Source organism: Melospiza melodia, chromosome Z (genome assembly GCF_035770615.1).
Source record: "Melospiza melodia melodia isolate bMelMel2 chromosome Z, bMelMel2.pri, whole genome shotgun sequence".
In the NCBI taxonomy this organism is placed as follows: domain Eukaryota; kingdom Metazoa; phylum Chordata; class Aves; order Passeriformes; family Passerellidae; genus Melospiza; species Melospiza melodia.
Window position 1 is genome coordinate 52,036,975 of NC_086226.1, and position 19,868 is coordinate 52,056,842.

Consider the following 19,868-nt stretch of genomic DNA (forward strand, 5'->3'; position numbering starts at 1 on the left):
GGCAGCTGCATTTTGTAATGGGAACAGCGTGCCAGAGGGGTTGCATGACTGGAGGAAAGGCACAGCAAATGAGAAAGCAAACTGCTGATCTGATGCTTGCTGAATTGGCTTCACCTGTGCCAGGCAATACAGGGACACCCCTCTTGTTCCTAGAAATTAATACATTTGGCTGCACAGCCAACACAATCTGACCTGTCAGGTATTCTCACTAGTAGGAAATTGAGGGTCACTTCTTACACTTAAACTAGTAATTTGAAAATATCTGATAAATCTCCAAACATATCAGAAGTCAAAAAACCTATTTTCAACAAGTATGAAAGGTTTGTTTAATCAAACTTCTTTGACTCTGAACAGGTCTAGGAGCACGCACAGAGCTGCTTTCAGGTGGGTGGCAATTAAGAAGCCACAGTTTCTTCATGCCCTTTAATCTTGTATTTGGAGCCTACTGGACAATGATCAGGATAGCTCCAAAATCAGCCAGCTGTACTTAGTGGCAGTACAGACTGGCCCATTTGACACAGATGTAGAGTGGCACGTGGGCACAATGTACCAGGGAGGTGAGAGGATTCCACGTCCACCAGCAGCTCTGACCCTTTCCTTCAGTGAAGTCAATCAGGTTGTTAACATGCTCAGGGTGGTTTCACAGTCAATCTCCTTCTGCCCCATAGCTTTTGACCTTCTGACATATAAGATGGACGGACTGTCAGTGGATTTGATTTTACATAATAGCACAGACACAAAATAGAAAGAAATTTAAAGAGTTCCTTCTGCTTTCTTTCAGGAACAATACTGCTAGTATCAACAAAGCCTGGATTTTAATACATGGAGATGGGGAATAATCCCATGAGACACAAAACTGACTCTGTTTCAGTTTTTGGAAGGACAGACAGAGAATGCAAAATATAACAAAATATTACAAAAAGAAGTGATCTAAACCAATCAAGTGCACCCAGGGAATAAAAACTTCTGCAATGTGGAGTTGAAAGGAAATATGTCCAGTAGTGGGTTGTAATTCTTTATTTCTGATTCATAGGTATATATATCCATACAATGCTATTAGATATTCTTGTATTGCTTAATCTATAATTTAAGTCAGCAGGGGTATTTTAGCAAAAAAATTTGCAACTACTAATTTATATTTCATCTGAGCACTCTGATACACAGTAGAAAAAATCCATATATAAAAGCTTGTATCTGTGCAATACATACTATATTTCTCTTTCAACAAACTACTGATTTAGTAATATTGATATGTTATTGTTAGTATAACATAGAATTGCTTTATCATAACATTAAAAAACTTTTCAAAATATATTAATAAGCAAAGATAACCACACTTTGATCCTGCAATCATTTTTTAACTATCACATCAATGCCCCGTTTTAACGTGCCATCTGGCTTAAACAAATTCCTTTCATCTCAGGATGCCACCATTATTCTGCCCATAATAATAATATTAATTTGTAACTTTGCTGCTTAGTAATTTCACACAAAGCAAGTAGAATTAAACTCAACCCTGAGCTGATGTCCACCATTAAAATCACAAATCTCTTATACCCCACATAGGTCTCAAAGAGTGAAGGAAGATTTGTGCTGAACTTCTGCTTTGTGGCAAACTTCTCTTCTAGTGGAAACTTTTCTCATCTATTGTGTAACACAGGTCGTGTGGGTCTGTCTTCAGAGGCTTCAACTACAGGTCTACAAAAGATGCAACTTCATGCTACTAAATGCTTTAATAGTTTAGATCTTAATGAAGCTTAATTAGCATCTGGAAGTCGATACAAATATTAATCTGTACATAAAACATTATCCCCAATATACTAAGTGACAGCACTTTTATAAGGCAGACACAAGCCAGGATTCAAATATCTGAGAAAAGGTGGACACTGCCAGACTCTAGTTTAGGACAAGGTTACAGAGCAGCAACAATGGTCAGCAGGATTAGGCCCTTCCTTTGTGAAAATTTACAGAACTGACAGAAAGATGTCATACAGCAGACTAGCAAGTAGGACAGAGACACCAGCACAGAGCAGAGGGCACATATCTTGGTTTTCACGTTGGCCAATAAGAAAGCACTCTTCTGCCCTTCTGACAATTTTGTCACTCTTCATTACAATGGCTGAACAACTGTGCTCACCACGACAGACACTTGCTTCACTGCTTGCAGACTACCTTGCAAATACAAGACAGAAACTGACAGAGCTGGAAATGTGCAACCTCCCCAAAAAAACCAATCAAACTTTTAAATGAAGGACAGAACAGGACTTTCAGTTTAGATCCTGCTGAAAAAATGAAGGCTCATGCTCTACTGACTCTGCTTAAACTTTATGCCCCAAGAATTACTTTGCTTTTTTTCTCTTTCATCAATAATTCTGAACTGAAAGCAGGACTAGAGTTAGACCATACTAATAAGGTGCAACTTATCTTGAATTGTTAAGTCTAAGCATTTTTTTACAAAGTAAAGAATGCACAGATGTAATTCTAGGGCATACAAGAATCTTGTGAAAAAAAGGTAGTATTTCAGAGAGTATGTAATAATAAGACTTCGATTAGGACTTCTCAAAAGGCAGGCAAGTCAGCAGGTTTGGAAAATGCCTATGTGTATTCATTAGAGTAAGGGCAAACATTTGTCATTTTCTTGACTCTCATATTTTTAAAGCCGACAAACAGAGATCACTAGATAATTAACTTGCACACTTCTGTAAAAGCATGATCTGAGAAACTAAAGCTATTTCCCAGTAAGGAGTAGGACTTAATGTAGTATCTTTTTTGCAAATAAATAGGACCCCAGCAAACAAAAGATGCTTAGGGTTTTTCCATTTTTATCTTTTTACTGGTGTGTTCTGTGACACAGACAATAAATACCATTATAAGACCTATTTTTATCTAATAGAAACACTTGGAGCAAAACTTTAACAAATCTTCCGAACAAATGAGTATGGCTTCCAGCTTTCAGCTCCCAGTAGGAAATAATATTTGATTCATATTCAGAGAATTAATAGCCTTTATAACTGGAGACAGGATGTCACTTGAAGACTCATAACTTTTAAAAAAGTGTTCTGGAAGATACAGACTTAGAAAGCAGGAATAAATTAATGCTCCAAGGACTTTAGAATATATGAAAGTAATTTACAGGATTTGCTGCTTTGAGGAAATTATGCCTAAAATAAATATACTAAACGGAATTATTAAAATAAAGTTAATTTCAGTTACTCATTCATCCTCTGGGAAGTCTAACGAGACTAATTATTATTTTTTAGTATATCACGCTTTTCTCTGATCAAACAAAAAAGTCATTTAATGAAGATGGAAAGACTTTCAGACCTCAAGAAACAAAAATTCATAAAAGCATGAATAGTTTGTGTTGGAAGGGTCCTTAGGAATCATCTAGTTCCAGCCCCTTTGCCTTGAGCAGGGACACCCTTCACTACAACAGGCTACCCAAAGCCTGATTAAACACAGCCTGCCAAACTCAAGAAAGTCCTGCATAATTTCTAAAGTTATTTTTAAAAGCAAAATTGCTGCTGCTCTGTGACACAAGCAAACTAACACTTATTGTAACAACAACTATTGCGTTCAGCTATGCATAAACATTAATATGCTGAAGACAAAAATTAAAAAATCCCCATCCTCACTGACCTATTCATGAGGCACACTGTTGGTAAAATGGAATCCTTTCAAACAGAAATGGCACTCACAGAGAAACCAATGCTAGATGATATAGCGTTCCTAATGAAAACTGTTTCTGAAAACAACAAAAATAACCAGGACCCAAAATTCTGCTGTTTCCATGGCCATAGGACTGGCTCTTTTGGTCTTCTTGAACTGCAGAATGACAGGGGAAACTTATAAACCAAACAAAATTGACCAAATCACTAATTGTACAGCGTGGTTGTGATTGTCTGGGTGATGAAAATCCATGTGAACCCTCTTCTTCAAATGCCTGGCAATGGTGCTTCTTATTTCAGGGTCATGTCAATCCTGTTTATTAAAGACAAAATGACAAAGAACAACAACAAAAAATTAATGAGTGCTCTGAAAACAGAGCTAGTTATTTCCCCAATCCTGAGCTCCCACAAAGTAGCCTTATCTCTCATTTACTTAAATGCAGTAGTGAGAAATAACTTGCATCTTATGTACATCTATGAAAGTACACACTTTAGTAAGTTATGTTACTGTTTTATTGGAATTAACAACTACTTTTTCAGCAATTGCAATTTGAAGTGTATCACGTGTGGGAAGATCCACTGGTGGAATGACACAACAGTGTGGCAGGAATGGGTACTCCTAAAAACGTACAGTTTTGCTACATAGTGCAAAGCACATGGCATCAAAAATTTAGACGTATTCTTTAGAGTAAGAAGTTGTCTTCATAAATGTTGCCCCAAGATACAGGATTCCTTAAAGAATACATAATTCAAAATTTCCTCACGATTTATGAACTGTTACACAATGGTTCTTCCACTATGAATTATTTCCCAATATTTCTTTTAAAGTCATGGAGAGGTGAAAGGGGTTGAATAAAACAGAACAAAAGGGAGCATGATAATGGACAAAAGCCTTTGGAACAAAATGAAAGAGACAAGAGAAGCAAACTAAGTGCTGGGCAGACTCCAGAGGTGCTTCAGCAGAAAGCATACAGAAAAAAAGCCTGTGTAAAACAGCTGTTCTCAGAGTGAAGGGATTTACATAGGATGCTATTTCTTGAAGAAATGACACGACAAATAAGAGATATGATCACAGGAAAACTATTGCCACTTCTGAAGACATACTCATATTTATGCAGAAAAAATAAATGCCATGAATTAACATTAATTTGGCCTTAATTATATTTATTTAACATAAATGTAAATTCTCTTCTCATATTGCTTTTTCTGCCCAGCTTATTGTTTGAGAAAAACAGGAAAGCTGTTCAAGCCACAAAAGGTCAAAATCATGTGCAGTCTTCAACATGTCATTTTTTGTCCTTATGTCATCCTACTTTCCTACTTTGAAAAACAGTTTTCATATCGACTCATTATAGAATAAAACAGTGTCTGAGAAAAAAAGAGATGAAGTGAAATATGAGTTCAGGAATCAAGAATTTAGCTTACGGTTATAACCTATGTACAAGCTATCAGAGAGTGATAGCTTACTAGAGCAGCGCTTAGGTTTTGTGGTTTTGGTTTTTTTTTTTTTTAAGTGAAAACCAAAGCTTCAATTTATTTATGCAACTTTTTGCTACATACACTGTTAATTATTTGCCTGTTTATTAATACTCATGTTATTGGAGGAATCTTTTGTTGAGGATTCAGGTTTACTGCAGAGTATTTCCCGCACAGAGTGAGACAGCAGTGATTTCTGTATTTCTACAGACCCATCAGATGGGCAGGGAGAGCAGAGGTCTCAATCCCTCTGCCCTGTGCAGGGACACTGGCCAGGACACACACTCCTCCTGCTGCAGGGCTGGCTCTCCTGACACGCTGTTCCAGCAGGGAATTGCCAGCGCTCCTGCCTCACACTGCACCTACAAACACTCCCACTGATCAACAGGAAGAGCAGCACTGCAGGGTTTTCCATTTCCATACTACAGTTCTGGAATCAGACAGAGCAACTGCATACCGGGGGACTGACACATTCCCATTTCCAAGGGAACAAGTCCATCTTTGAAAGGAAAATACGTAAAGATGCTTGAGATTTAACCAGGAAAATAATTATAAAAGAAGCTGAGAAGCAGAAAAGCAAAGAGAAGGCACATGTTAAAAGTATGGCCCAGAAATCAAAGTAAAAGATAAGACTTTTAATCTTTGAATGAGAATAGCGAGTTTAAAATTTAGGATAATGGATGGAACCATCGTCACTGTGATCATCCTCCACTTTTTCTATCTGTTTTTAATATAATTTGGTCAGAATATTCTCAGGCTAACAATTATATCTCTCTCTGCCTGGAAATGATTAAGGACGCCTCAAATACATTCCTAATGCAACACAAATATAACAAATCTTCAGTATATAACACATATATAAAGTATATAAAATATAAATATAGCAAAGCTTCAATACTTTTGTCAGCTTGTACCATGTTGCTCCTGAATATTATCATAAAAGTATTTAGGTCTCAAAAATGCTTTAAGGAGTCTACCCAGCCTCAGTTCCCAGCAGTATGTTTGTAAAGTAATGTTAAAATGTAATGACAGTATTAGGCATAAATTCTTACTCCTGCTCCACTGAAGCCATTTCTGGATCATTTGAGAGGCAGCTAGTTCTGGATACAAGGAAAAAGATGAGTAAACATTTTTTCTGTGTTGATTTCTTTCTCTTTTAAAATATGACATCAAATTTGGGGATGTAATAACTAATGGTAGTGAGTACCTTTGACAGCACAAACACACAAATGTTGTTGTTTTTAGGAATCTAGGGATCTGAGTACCCACAACACACATTAGTTTGAGTAACAAAGTTTCAAGCTATTTCTTTAAGTTAGGGAGGGGAAATGCACTACAGTGATCTCATACATCCAACAGTAACAATAATCAGTGATGCCTCATGTGAATATTTCATTCCCCTTTCACTTGCTACACTGCTGTCTCTACTATTTTAAATGCAATAACAAAAAAGCAACTTTTTTCAAGAGTTCTCAGTGTCATATGCATATGTTTATATGACAACATTGCATATACAATGCATTTGAAAATGTCTGAACAGAAGGGATAGAAGTTGTATTTCAAGGGGGGCTAGGCCTTTTAGTTTAACAAAATAGTCAGGTGGTATCAGTTAACGGCTTATGTGAATTTATTGCTTCTGAGGCAGTGTTAACTCCTGGAATCAAAAAGCAGTGGCCACTGTTTAAGATATTTCTCTGTAACTGTTTTAGAAAGTGACCTCAGAAGAACTGCAGAAAAATGCGTACTGCAAAAGAAGGAACTTTTGGAAAAAGTACAGCAAAGAAGAAGCTGTAAATTGAAAATCCTGAAGTGCATAAGCAAAAGGAAAGTGACCGGAAAGAAATTTCAAAATTCAAAATCTTTAGTTACAAAAACTGCAAGGGAGAATGTTATACTAGAACCAACAGACACAGATTTCTCCTCAGACATTTGGTGTACAATACTCACATGAGGATAGTGCATTGTACACTTTCTAAAGTTCTGCTAATGGAGTCATGGACTATGCACTTCTTAAGGGTTTCTTTGGTACTGTACATCATACTTCCACATAAAGTATCTGATCACCACATGCCCCTGTTTTATTAAGTAACCACAGACAATATAATATTATTATCAAGTATTAATTCCACAGCCTATCCAGCTAACATTGGAAAGACAGAAGAATTTACCTACCTATCTCAACTGAGATACCTAACCCTGATTTAATGAACTGTAAAAAAAAATTATAGAAAGAACTACCTCTAAAAAACTGTATAAATCATCTGATATAAGAGGAGAAGAGTAGAAAATGTTTAATGATCAATTTTAATTGAGTATGTGAATTCAGTCATTCCCATGACTATAGAAACAATCACCAAAAAACCGCAAAAAAAATTTTTATAGTGCAAGGGTATGATTATTTATTACTGAGATCCAGCAGTACAAAAGCAGGGAGAGGGGAAGTCAATTCTCCAATGGGGCAACTTACACAGTAATTGAAACTACAAGCTGCCTGTTGTACCAAACACAATGTACTACTGCATTCAAGCTACTCCTGTGAAACATTATAATAACAGGATTCAGCTGAAAGCTATCTTACTTAGCTGTTTCTGAAGCTTCCCTCAGCTCTTCATCCAGTCTGCGTGAGTAAAAGTTATTGATATAAAGAAACAGAGAAGCAAGCAGAGCATAAGAGTGAAGCAGAGCAATAGCAGAGCAAAGAACAAATACAGTACATGCTTTTGTAAGGCACCCAGTATGATTTAGGGCTAACCCTAAAGCTCTTCAGTTCAGTACGATACTATTTATCCCTGTGCTCAACCCACCTTAAATTTGTAAGTCCTTATTTAGCTCACTTGGAGGCAGAGACAGAGAAGCAGCAGGGGTCTGAGGCATGCCCAGTGGACAGAGCTGAAAGCATTCTGTTGCTCTATCAGGTAATGTTAAACTAGCTGCAGCCTGGGCCAAGTCAAGGACATTTACAGTTCAGTGAGTTTTATTTGCAGGGGAGGCTGATCTCAACAGCTTGAAGGGGAAAGTAAGATGCCATGTCTTTGCAAGTCCTCTCTCATTCAGCTGTTGAGGTCGCCTGCAGGTGAAAGGCTGTCACACAGATTCACTATATTATGAGCAGCAGCATGGGCTAGAAAGCAAGTTTTACCTCATTCTTCTCTTAATACACTTATCTTCATCATACCTTACAAGATAAGAATGGATGAAGGAAGAGAAAATATGTACAAGTTCATATACAACAATCATATAGTATCGTGCTTCACTGAAAACTACCAAGAAAATCACATAACCCAAATTCTGGCATAACACCGTGTACTTTCTAAAGGTGGGGTTTTTCTAGCCCATAGGTGGTATGCTTGTTCTTGGCAATGGAGCAATTATGAAGACAAAAGATGAGTTGTATTTTTCTATAGGAATCTCTCCAAATTTGCAGCAAAAGGGGAGCTATGAACGGAACACTGCTCTTCTCCCTGTGGTTTGAGAATAGCCACTCACAGTGCCCTGAACACACACTGCCACTAAATCTTCTCATTACAACATCCTGAAATGCTTGCCACCAATGGGTGCAATTGTCATCTTTCCAGGTCTGTCTTTTTCAGCAAAATCATGATCCCTCATCTGGCTGCTGATGATGTGAAGCAGGCATTACCCTAAAACTCTTTAAGTACTAAAGTTTCTTTGGTACTACGGCTGTGATCATTTCACCTTTGGCCTGAGAGGTGAATGGACTTTTTGAACACTTTTAGGTTTACAGGGGAAAAAATGTCTGCAACACAGATGTGTGTACTGCCACAGTGTAACAGTAAAACACAGCAAGGAAACAGACAGAAACTCTCTGAGGTTAGAAAAGGTAAGGTTTCTATCAAAGGGAATCATAAGAAACGAAAATGTTTACAGGAATCAGAAGAAAATTTGTTAGGAATGTTAGAACATTAGGGACAACTCGTTGTCAGTTGACCAACAGCCCCTGCTCCACATTCTTATCATCACTCCACCTCTAAAGAAGTTACAGCAGCAAATGAACCTCAGTGAAAGTCTCTGTGACCCCTGATTTTGCAACTGTAATTTACTGTTTCGTCAACTGCTGTTGCCAGACCTGAGCTTCCCACCTGCTCCCTGGAATTGCACCAGCAGCTTGAAAAAAGGAAATTGCTTTACAACTACTGTGAAACAGGTGTGAAAACTCCTGCCTGGGTTGAGGAGATCTATGACAACTGACCAGTCATAATGGAAATGCAATCATACTTGCACATCTACTCTTCAAACTACCTTCTAGAATAGGCAATTCAAAACCTGGGACATTTGCTAAAGAGAACAATTAAAAATAAAATCCTGAACACAACGTCTTTTTAGTAATGACTACATGAAAACCACAATTTTTTCAGTCATGCTTTCAGTCTTGGTATATCACTTCTTTTTGTTGCTTTCAGGTCTGAAAAAAAGTCAGCTGAGGTGAGCAATGCCAATCAACTTCCTACAATTTTTTAACAGATATTTTCCTCTGGAAATGCCTGCATTTACAAAATCTCTTCACATAAGCAGCAAGAACTAAGAAACTATCTTTCAGCATTTGTGAATTTAACCACAAGAACTGACAAGGCAAAGACCACTAAACCTATAGAATTTCACTGGTCTTCTATTGAATAGGCTATCTTCTAATTAACATTTCTGCTAAAAGCCCTGCATGACTGAAACTTGAAAACTCTTCCACTTAAATAGAGGTAAAAGTTATGAAAAAATACAGCACAGATGATTCCTCAGGAAAGGCCAAACAATTTCCCCACTCCCCTAGAAGTAAATAGTCCTTGTGTTTTGTGTTTCTGGTACACAGTGATGTCCTGCCACTGCGTTTGACAGTGAAATGTCTGAGGAACAACACACAATAGTTTTTAAAAACAACAGGAAAGTGCTTTCTGTTTTTCTTACAGTCCTTAATGCTATTATCAGTTTGTGGAAATAGTTTCCATTAGAACAAGGACGTGCTACTGTACATCACTTACTTGACAATACTGTCTGGTATATGCACATATTCCATTGGAATCATCTCACGAAGCTCTGCCAACGTGTTGACGTACTGTATCTTACTGCTGAACTTAGAGCTGAAACACAGGAAAAAAGGTATTAATTGACTGGCCCCCAATCTTTTATGACATGCTAAAATCAAATGAAGAAATGTATTAAATGCATGAAAAAATTAAGCATTTGGATATTCGTATTTCAATTACAGACTGAGAGACTGGACTATTAATGTTTAATTACTCAAACAATCCACCTGCCACAGCGAAAAAAGGCTGATAAGAGGCAAGTCCTGTGAGGTGGGATAACACCTTTTATCATGCCAGTCCTCTCTTACATAATGGCTCAGGTGTGAAAACTTCCCTATGGGGAAGAACCAGGACCTTCTCACAGAGCCTGAAGGTATTCATCCCTGACATAACTGGTGGAACATAAACGACCCAGCTCTAACATCTTCGAAGGCAAGGCACTTGGGCAGTCCCACCTGAACTTGAGTGAATATAAATGCAATGGACTTTGTGTTTTTTGGGCTTCCCCCACTCAATGAAGACAGTGACCGTAACTTTGACAAGACTGGAAACCTCATCACCGAGAAGACCAGAAGAAGAGGACCAAGCAGATGCCAACAGGATCATAGAGTGATGAAATTTTTTCTACGTTGTCTGTGTTTGTCATGCTCTTTCTCCTCTCCTCCTACCCACTCTATTTCTTTCTATCTCTCCCTCGTAATTACTGCTAAATAAAAGTCTGTGCTTCAGCATATGGCCTTGTTTGCACCTTTACTCAGACAGAGTCATCTCTCTAATAATTTTAATAATTGTATCTTAATGCAGTTCAGCTGATTATGAGCCTACCTGAATCACATTATTAAGCCAACATCGTAAATTGTACTTCCTACATACCAGACAATGTGATTAGTTTACAGTTGGAAGGAGATGTGTAAAAATTTGGAAAAGATTCAAAAATCCCTTACAGACTACTTACATGTAAAAAGAGACGGAAAGCAGTACTTGACACAGATATAATCATAAACACAGATATCAAGGGATTGTGATGACTCAGCATTTCTATTTTACACTAATTCTCAAACACAATAAAACTGAATTTCATCATTTATTCAGAAGAGCATAGATCTGATTGTGTCTATTCTTACTGCAGTGTCTTTCCATATTATTACAGCAGTGCCTTTCTATCATGAAATAATGTGTTTATTTCAGCTGTGTTATATGATTCATTTATTGGGCTTATAAAATGATCACTTGGAAAAAAGGCTAAATTGTTCAGAAAACACACTTAAAACACAAGGCTATTTACTTGTCTAACCTAAGTTATTTGGCAAGTGTGAAATTATGAGAAATCTTTGTCATTTGGCTTACAAAGCAATTTTTCACATTTAACTCTGGTTGTATTTAGGTCATCTTATAACAGCAGTAATAGTGGCAAGCTCATATTGACCATATATGTAAGTGTAGGTCTTGAAAAACAGAGCATGTTCTTTCTATTTACTGCTGACCTGCAAGTACAGCCAGACAACATGAAGCCCCTGAAATAGCTCTGAGCAGAAGGTTACTGCCCCTCTCCTCAACAGAGGTATCTTCCCAATGATGCAAAGTGAGACAACTCACTTTGGGAACAGGAATACATGAAAGTGCTGTGAACAGTTGTTTAAGCTCACTCATTGTGATTTGTCTCTGTACCCAATTAGCATCACTAGGCACACAGAGTGGTCACATTTTAGATGCAAGAATCACCCACAACTGTCCAGTCAAAGCATGGAAACATACAGATTCTTAGCATTTTATACAAATAATCTGCAGCATCAGCATTGCTATCTAAACTAACCTGGAAAACTGCAAGCCAATCATAAGCTTCTAAATACGGTGGGAAGGGATTAAAAAATCTTTCAATGGGTAGTTTTTTTTTTTTCCTGAGGATTCTTCTGGGTCCACTAATTCCACTACAGCGACTGATTTCTAATTCCTTCATGTGGGAGTCACTGTATGGGCATCCCAGACAGAGTTTCTTTCAGACTTTAGGGAAAGCATGCTGCCAATAGTGGTAACTTTCCCTCATTTAAGTGTTTCTGTCAAATGCCAAGCATGTTTCACCCCTTGATGAGCCCCTTTGAAATCTAATTTCTTACCTAACACAGCTCAAGTAATTTTTGGCATGAATATCAACAGGGATTCTAAAAGAGCACCTAAGATATATATCTGCTACCTCTAGTTCTTTAATTATATATATTCAAACAATGCTTTCTCAGTCAAGATGGTCCCACACTCCACTGAATTATCTTGCCAGTTTTTGAGGAAGAAAAAAGATAGAGCTGAGGTAGAACTGAGGGTATCTCACACTCAGCCACTTACCATTTTGTTGTCTTTCAGGTTTTTGATTTCTACTGTTTAGCCCCACATCTCAGCTGATATACAGTTAAAATTATGTTGGTTCCTTCAGCTATCTCACTGAAATCTCTGCTTGCCTTGTGGCCAATTAATTTCTCACTCTAAAATTCCCACTGTGCCTGTCATGGGTTCAGGGAACAGCTGAGGGCTAGCACACTAAGCTATAGTCATTGGCTTTCAATCCAATCAAGTTTTATCTCCTTACCTCCTGAAGAAAGGGAAGGGAACTCATCATGTTCTTCTATCCTTGGTAAGGGTCCAAATATCTCATGTCATCCTCCACAAAAGTCATACTAGCCATGTGTCCTGCCCACCTTTTCAGCTTCTATTTGCCCTTCACTTTCTTCTTGCACCAAGACTCAATCTACCTGGCCAAGATAGTCACTAGTGTTTCTTGTTCCACACTGCTAATCTGCTTTGCCAAACTATTTAGAGTGAACATTTTCTTCTGTTTCACAATGAAAAACCTCTCATCACTGCTGCTTAATATAGCTACTTTGAATAAATGACTAATGAATTGAAACAGACATGACTTTTATAAAAGACCAAACTGTCATTTATGGGAGCAAATAGGATGGCAACTGAAATATCTCAGATATCAAATGCAACTCAGCAAATCCTCCTAACTACTGTTGATAATTCCAAGTATTGTTTCACTTTTACTCTGGTATTCTGAATAGTAACTTTCAGCTTGGTCTTTAAGACAGCACATCTAGAAAGGAGCTCTGTTATGACATTCTGCCTGCAGCACTTTGGCAGCAATGGGACAACACATGTGCTTCCCCAACCCCATGTCACTCTATCAGGACAGAGCACCCTGGGACTGTGATCTCCACAGAGATCTCCACCTGCAGAGTCTTCACCTGCAGACTGCAAACAGAACTCCCCGAGATCTATCATGACACAAGTCATTCTCTGTGTGGCTTTTGTAGCTGAAGATTCGTCTCTTGCCTGAAGCAACTCTTTTTCACTTGTGCCACTTTGCTCCCCTGACTGCATACTTGCCTGTCCTCTGCAGTGTGAGATCTTTGAAGTTGGTGACTTTTTTTTTTAAATTGTTTTACTAATCAAACCATTATTTTGACAGCATTAAACATTTTTTGAATCCAAATGCATTCAAACACCTCAGGGTGCAGACAGTTCCTCTTGTATGAGCTATGAGCAGTAATGATATTTTAAAAACCCAGAACCGTAGCCTAATCTTGTTCTGCAGCCAGATTTTTTTAATAAGGTGATTATAATTACATGCAGTCCCCTTTTCTATATGTCTTTTATCTGGATTCTGAACAAAGGCTATTTTAAGGAACTGAATTCTCAGAACATACACATACAGGTTTAGAAAACCATGCCTATGACTTCCACAACTAGATACTCATACTCACATAAATCACTTATTTTTCCCTTATTTCACCTTCGGAAAGCGAAATTCAATTTCCAAAATCCCAAAATGAACTATAAAATGAGCACTATTCAGCAAAAGATTAACAGCCACAATTTGATGATTTAGGGTGCTTATGTATTCTCAAGGACATAGAAAATCACAGGTATTTGCTACATACCTTATAAAAGGTCGTGTTACAGCCAGAATTGTCCTGATAAACCATGATGGATGAACAATTATAAATGACTTCAAATTCTTCCGTAATCTAAGTAACAAAAGCAATAGTTTCTTAGCAAAACAGAAAAACCACAAAAGATAAAGAAAGATCATACAGAGTAAACCCTGGCATACAGGAGCGTTACAGAAATGGACACTATTTAAAATAATGGCTGAGGATCAGACAGGAAAACACTACTTACCGTCGATCAATCATCTGATAACATTTTTTCATCCAACCCAATCCAGGCATCCTTCTTCTTGGTGTTGCTCCATTCAAGTAGACAATCATATAGTCTTCAGCTACCATCAGCTCTAAGGTACTGATTACATATCTGACAAAAGTACAGATGTCAGTGAGCATATACGGTACACTATGTGATTGATCCCAAACTAAATCAGGCAGTTGGGAATAAATGAAAGCAGATTGAACATTTTATGACAAGATAGGCTATTCTTTTCCTTTAAACAAAACCAAACATTTAGCACTGATCACTATGGTACCTGGAGACATACACAGCTAGAAAACCACAGTCTTACCTGCACCTTCAAAAATATGTGGCTCCCTCACAATAACAGAGTTCTGTAGTGAGTTTTCAAGTATCACCAGTGAATTTGCTTTTTCTTAAAAAGTAATTAAGTCAGGAGATTTTGCAAGGGAGAACATGGCATCCTGTGAAGTCCTAGGAACTTCTGAAATTAACACTTGAGAAACTTCTATTCACTGTTCTAATCACCAATTTTGCTCAATACAATAATAAAAGGTGTCAGAAGATACTTGTTTATAATTCAAGTGATCCTTATAGTCCTGCTATTGAGTCTATGACTGCAAAATACAAATACTTTGACACTCAAGCCCAAGAAAACCTGTCCATCAACCTGACATCTGATGGAACAGAGCACTCCATCACTTCATTCACAGCGAGCAAAATACTCCCAACACCTGTTATCATACAGTGCTCTTGGGACCAAATGCATTCTGCCTAGAGAGCACACTACTCAACTCATTCAAATAAGCAGACAGTTAAATTCTTGTTGGGGACTACCTATGCAGATGATCCACTTAGATGTCCCTACTCCATGTGGGAGCTGATCATTACAGGAATGTTCAAACTGTTCTCTCTACTATCCAGCCTCAAGGCATGCCTATGTAAAAACTAGAATGCAAAACCACAAGTCACACCTTAAAAACCTGAATGCCTCAGTGCACTCACTACAAAAGGCAGCTCTATCCCTAAGCATAATGGCACCATTCAGAGCTGTATGGGAATGCCTCACAATCTAATCTGACCCTTAAATTCCTTAGGATGCAATGTCTTTAGAGGAATTGTAGGAAATCTAGTTCTCACCAGAGAGTGGTATTTTACCTGGGCATAAAGCAGGCAAAATTGACTAGACCAGTTCCATGCATTTGGTAAATGCCATCCAAATCCCTCCCCCCTGAATGCATTCCACTGCTCTTTCTTACCTTGCAGTTGTGCACTCCCTGCTTTTGCCTCACATTTGTGAAGGCTTATGTCTAACAGTGAAATAGGAAAGCAAGGGATTGCATGGACATTCTGATGCATAAAGCCTCATTTAATAGCTACTTCAACAAAGCTACTATTCGACAGGTTATAAGATTATCCCTTCCCACATGGCAGAACATCTAGTGCTTTAAAGGCACTTAACACTGAAACATACAAGTTTCTAAGTGCAAGTGTGTAAGTATGTATTAAAATATGACAAGACTTTAAGTTATGGAACATGACAGTCTAAAAATGTCAAGGGAGCAAGAACTCCCTTGCAAATTATACCTATCTAATAATTTCTCATTATTTTATAATAATGGCAATTTCTTCATTATTTGAAAAGATGGACAGAAATTTTCTCATTGACTACAACAACTGCATCACTCAGAAAGCAAAGTGCTGGTTTTGTTTTCAAAGTGTAGTTTTTCAAATTGAGATTATTTTTAAAAAAATTTATCTGTGGACTAGCTTTAATCTGACTTCCAGGCAACCACAAATTAAAAAGTAGATTTTTTTAATGTGGTTCTGCACTATCTACAAAAACTGCTGTAGAAGATGTTTCAAGCATTTTCACACAAATTCATCCCTTCAAAGACAATTTTACAGAATTAGTTAATATGAAAAAATAGGAAGAAGATAACTGGAAATGTGAAAGGAATTCAGATGGGAAAGGAGCTGTTGAGGACAGTTGTTAATCAGAAGCTAGAGGTAGCTTGTATGCTACCAGAAAGATGCTGTATAAAAAAAGAGATTCAGTGGTTTGCAGGTCTCTCCAGATCCCTATCTAATTCAATAGTAAAGAATTACCAAATATTTAAAAATATCAGTTACTGTATATTTAGCAAACTGTTGTACTCTCTCTCTTTCCATGCAGACCTAGAACAGAAAGAAAGAGTTGAACTTTCTCCTTTTTCTTCTTTTCTTGGAGAGACCCAACTGTCTACAAGACTTAAAATAAGCTGCAAGTTCACAGTCAACATGAACTCACATTTTTATTACTACTCCAGAAAGTGACTTACAAAATTGACTTCAGCAATATACTTAAGCCATGTAGAAAAGGCTCTTAAGGCTTTCTCTGCAAAGTTAATTTCTTACCCGTTCTATCTGAACAAGGGTCTTGGGTGAAGACAAAGAACAACTATTGAATGTCAGTCACGGTTACAGTCAGCTTTGTTCCTTACTTATCAAGTTAAAACCACTGAAGTAATTCCTTCTTCTCTTCTAAATCACTGAGCATTGTGTGTATCAGTTACTATAGATCACATTGCATTCTTAGAGGCTCAACCAGGCAAATGATACCAGTTGTTCTGACCACAAACTAAAACACTGAGTCTTGATTTTCACACATAGAGACAATGTTAAAGGCACTGGGTGCCAACAAGTACATCTTCACAGGCTGGAATATTAAGCAGACCTGGGTCTGTGCTCTCAGTGCCTTCTAAGCTGCAAATGGCTTTAAATATTACTTACTGCATTTTAGCACAGAAAACATTGGAATGATTGATTTTTTTAACAGCTGTAAGTGGAAGTAGCTGCAGGCACTTCAGGAGAGAGTTGCCTTCAAAATTTTGGGCTGCCAAACCAATTGCTATTAGGAATACTTTTCCTGTGATAGATTTGGGGTTATGTGTCCAAATTTGTGTCCTGCCCAACTGGCCCCTGCCACTTCTAGCTGAATCAGAAGCAGCTGGAGTCAGGAAGCATAGTTAGAGATGCTTGTGTCACCAATTGCCATTTATCCTGTTTTTAAAAAGCAAGTGTCAAAAAAAGGCCCAGTAACTCCTAAACCAAAAACATGTTCAGGGATACATCATAATAATAAACAATGAACAGTGAAAAACTGTCTAAGCCCCTGCTGACTGCTCTCAGCAAGACCTGGAAATCATTAGTGAAATTGTGTAAAGACTGTAGCCCCAACAAGGTGAAGATATCGCACTCCTTGACTTTTAGAGAGATACTAACGGTCAGATTTGGTCCTGACAAATGCACCTTAATTTGGGAAGGTGAGTAGGTAAAGGATACCAGAATAATACCCCACTGGGCAGTTTATCTAAAACTGCTTTTTTCCTTGTCACTCCCCTTCTAATGGCCAAAATTACCTCTTAAGGAAAGACAGGTTACCTCTCACTGCATTATTCTGAGTACTAACTCAAAAGACTTTGTCACATTGCTCACATATCACTCACAGGAAAAGATTTTCCATGACATAGTTGTAATCAGCTCGACTGCTGTCTGGCAAGAAGCATGCCGCAAACACAATGATAGCATTCAGACCATCACCATAGTACCCTGTGGAAAAAAAAAATGAAAAAGCATTTTTATCTTTTCCAAAAGCTTTTAACAGGATAATTTTTTTAATCCTGTAATAAAGCTACTATGTGTACTGCTGAAGCATCCCAGAATGCTTCATACTGAAGGTTTGAAAACATATGAACTATTATAAAGTGATAAAGAAGTTGGACAGTCAGCTAAGCTGAATCCTCAAAAAACACACACACTACAACTACTAGTAAACTTTTTATAGTGACTAGCAAAAAAACCCTCTAAAGCTTCTACTTCCAGTTCATTGCAGCCCTATGGCAATCATGTCCTGAATGCTCACCTCAGACTGAGGAATAAGGGAGTAAAGAAAATATCCTGCATTGTTTACCTGCAAAGTTTGAATTATGTTTGGCAAAGTCTTGCAGTCCAATCTCAGTTGGCCTGTGCAGCTCCAATGGCTTTACAACATTATAATTATGACTGCACTCCACTATCCCTTAAAAGCTCCTGGAGATCATTTAAATCCTCTGCTGCAAGTTTTGTGTAAATTACTTTTTAACCTTCAATGCTCCAGTTGTCCAGTACTGGCATTCTCTGGGATGCACCACTGCCTAATGATAGCTGTTAATCTTCAAAGCTGTAGCACTACCAGTCCAGGGCCCAGCGCAGTCGCTTATTATCCAAAAGAATATGTTCCTGTTTCATGATGGATTAATGCTGATTAATTGTCTCCACAACCCTTTGCAGCTGCCATGGATTTTCTGTATGTATTATAAATAATAAATAAAAAACATTCCTGCATTTAAGTTGAAGGTTTTGCTTAAAGGATACATGCAATAAGGAGGGGATTTATAAAAATGCCATAGAAATGGCTGTAGGTAGACAGCACTAGTGATGCAGAGACATAAGACAGATACACTCAGAGAACATTCAAAAACCTTTTGAGTCTAGAAAAAACAGATACTAAGGGAAAGATTATAGTATTTGTGAAGGAAACTTCAATTCCCCTCAGGAACATGTTTTTATGACAAAAATTAAAGGCTTATACTAACACTTAAACAATCTTTGCAAAAGGAGATTCTTTTACAGTGCTTTCTGGATACTGGAGAGCAATATCCAAACCGAACTAAAGTGCTTATGAAATTCAAGTCCTGTTTTCAGCATGTATTCTTATTCAGCTAGATTATTTGGAATTGTGTTGGTTTCAGCTGGCAGAGAGTATGTTTTCTTCACAGTGGCAAGCATGGGGCTGTAGTTTTGATTAGCACTGAAATCAGAGGGCTGATAATACAGAGATGTTTTTATTATTGCTGTGCAGTGTTCACAAAGCACCAAGGCCTTTCCTGCTTTTTATACTGCCCCCCCACAACTCAGAGAGCAGGCTGAGGATGCACAAGAACTTGGAAGGGGGAAGGGGACATTGCCAAGACAACTGACCCGAACTGACCACAGGGATATTCCAGACCATATGGCATCATGCTCAGGAGAGGAAGGAGGAAGTAGAAGGGGACATTTGGAGTGATGGCCTTTATCTTCCCAAGTGTTTTGTGTGATGAGGACCTGCTCTCCTGGAGATGGCTGAACACCTGCCTGTCTTTGAGAAGTATTGAATGAACTTCTTGTTTGACTTTCCTTGTGTGCACAGATTGTGCTCTATGTATTAAGTTGTCCTTATCTCAACCCAAGACTTTACTCATTCTTACTCTTCTGATTCACCATGTGGGAGTCAGTAACTGGCTGTGTGGGGCATGGCTGCCAGCTGGGTATCAACAGCAACAGGCAAAAGCAGTATTTCTCTCCCCCTCAGGTTTACAAATAGGGAGGACATTTCCTTCCTTCCATAAATTTAATAAAATTTATATATAAATTTTATATATAAAATTTATATATAAAAAGACTTTATAATAAAGCAATCTGTCCAGCTGGCCGGCTCAGGAATTTGGCA

The 19,868-nt window shown here is 37.9% G+C and overlaps 1 protein-coding gene across 6 annotated transcripts in view; it reads right to left on the bottom strand.

Moving 5' to 3' along the window:
• Positions 1–1,002: 1,002 nt before the first annotated feature.
• Positions 1,003–19,868, bottom strand: part of PRUNE2 (prune homolog 2 with BCH domain) — a 133,253-nt gene continuing 114,387 nt past the window's right edge. For 2 of the 6 annotated variants that reach the window (XM_063180576.1, XM_063180582.1), the window contains 8 exons: positions 17,848–17,950; positions 14,354–14,485; positions 14,113–14,199; positions 10,136–10,234; positions 8,284–8,319; positions 7,723–7,761; positions 6,197–6,244; positions 1,003–3,981 (listed from right to left, as the gene is read on the bottom strand). In XM_063180576.1, coding sequence (XP_063036646.1) covers positions 3,960–3,981; positions 6,197–6,244; positions 7,723–7,761; positions 8,284–8,319; positions 10,136–10,234; positions 14,113–14,199; positions 14,354–14,485; positions 17,848–17,950 — 566 coding nt within the window. In that variant the 3' untranslated portion in view covers positions 1,003–3,959. The remainder of the gene's footprint in view (positions 3,982–6,196; positions 6,245–7,722; positions 7,762–8,283; positions 8,320–10,135; positions 10,235–14,112; positions 14,200–14,353; positions 14,486–17,847; positions 17,951–19,868) is intronic. The other 4 variants (XM_063180577.1, XM_063180578.1, XM_063180580.1 and 1 more) reach the window with 4 other exon arrangements.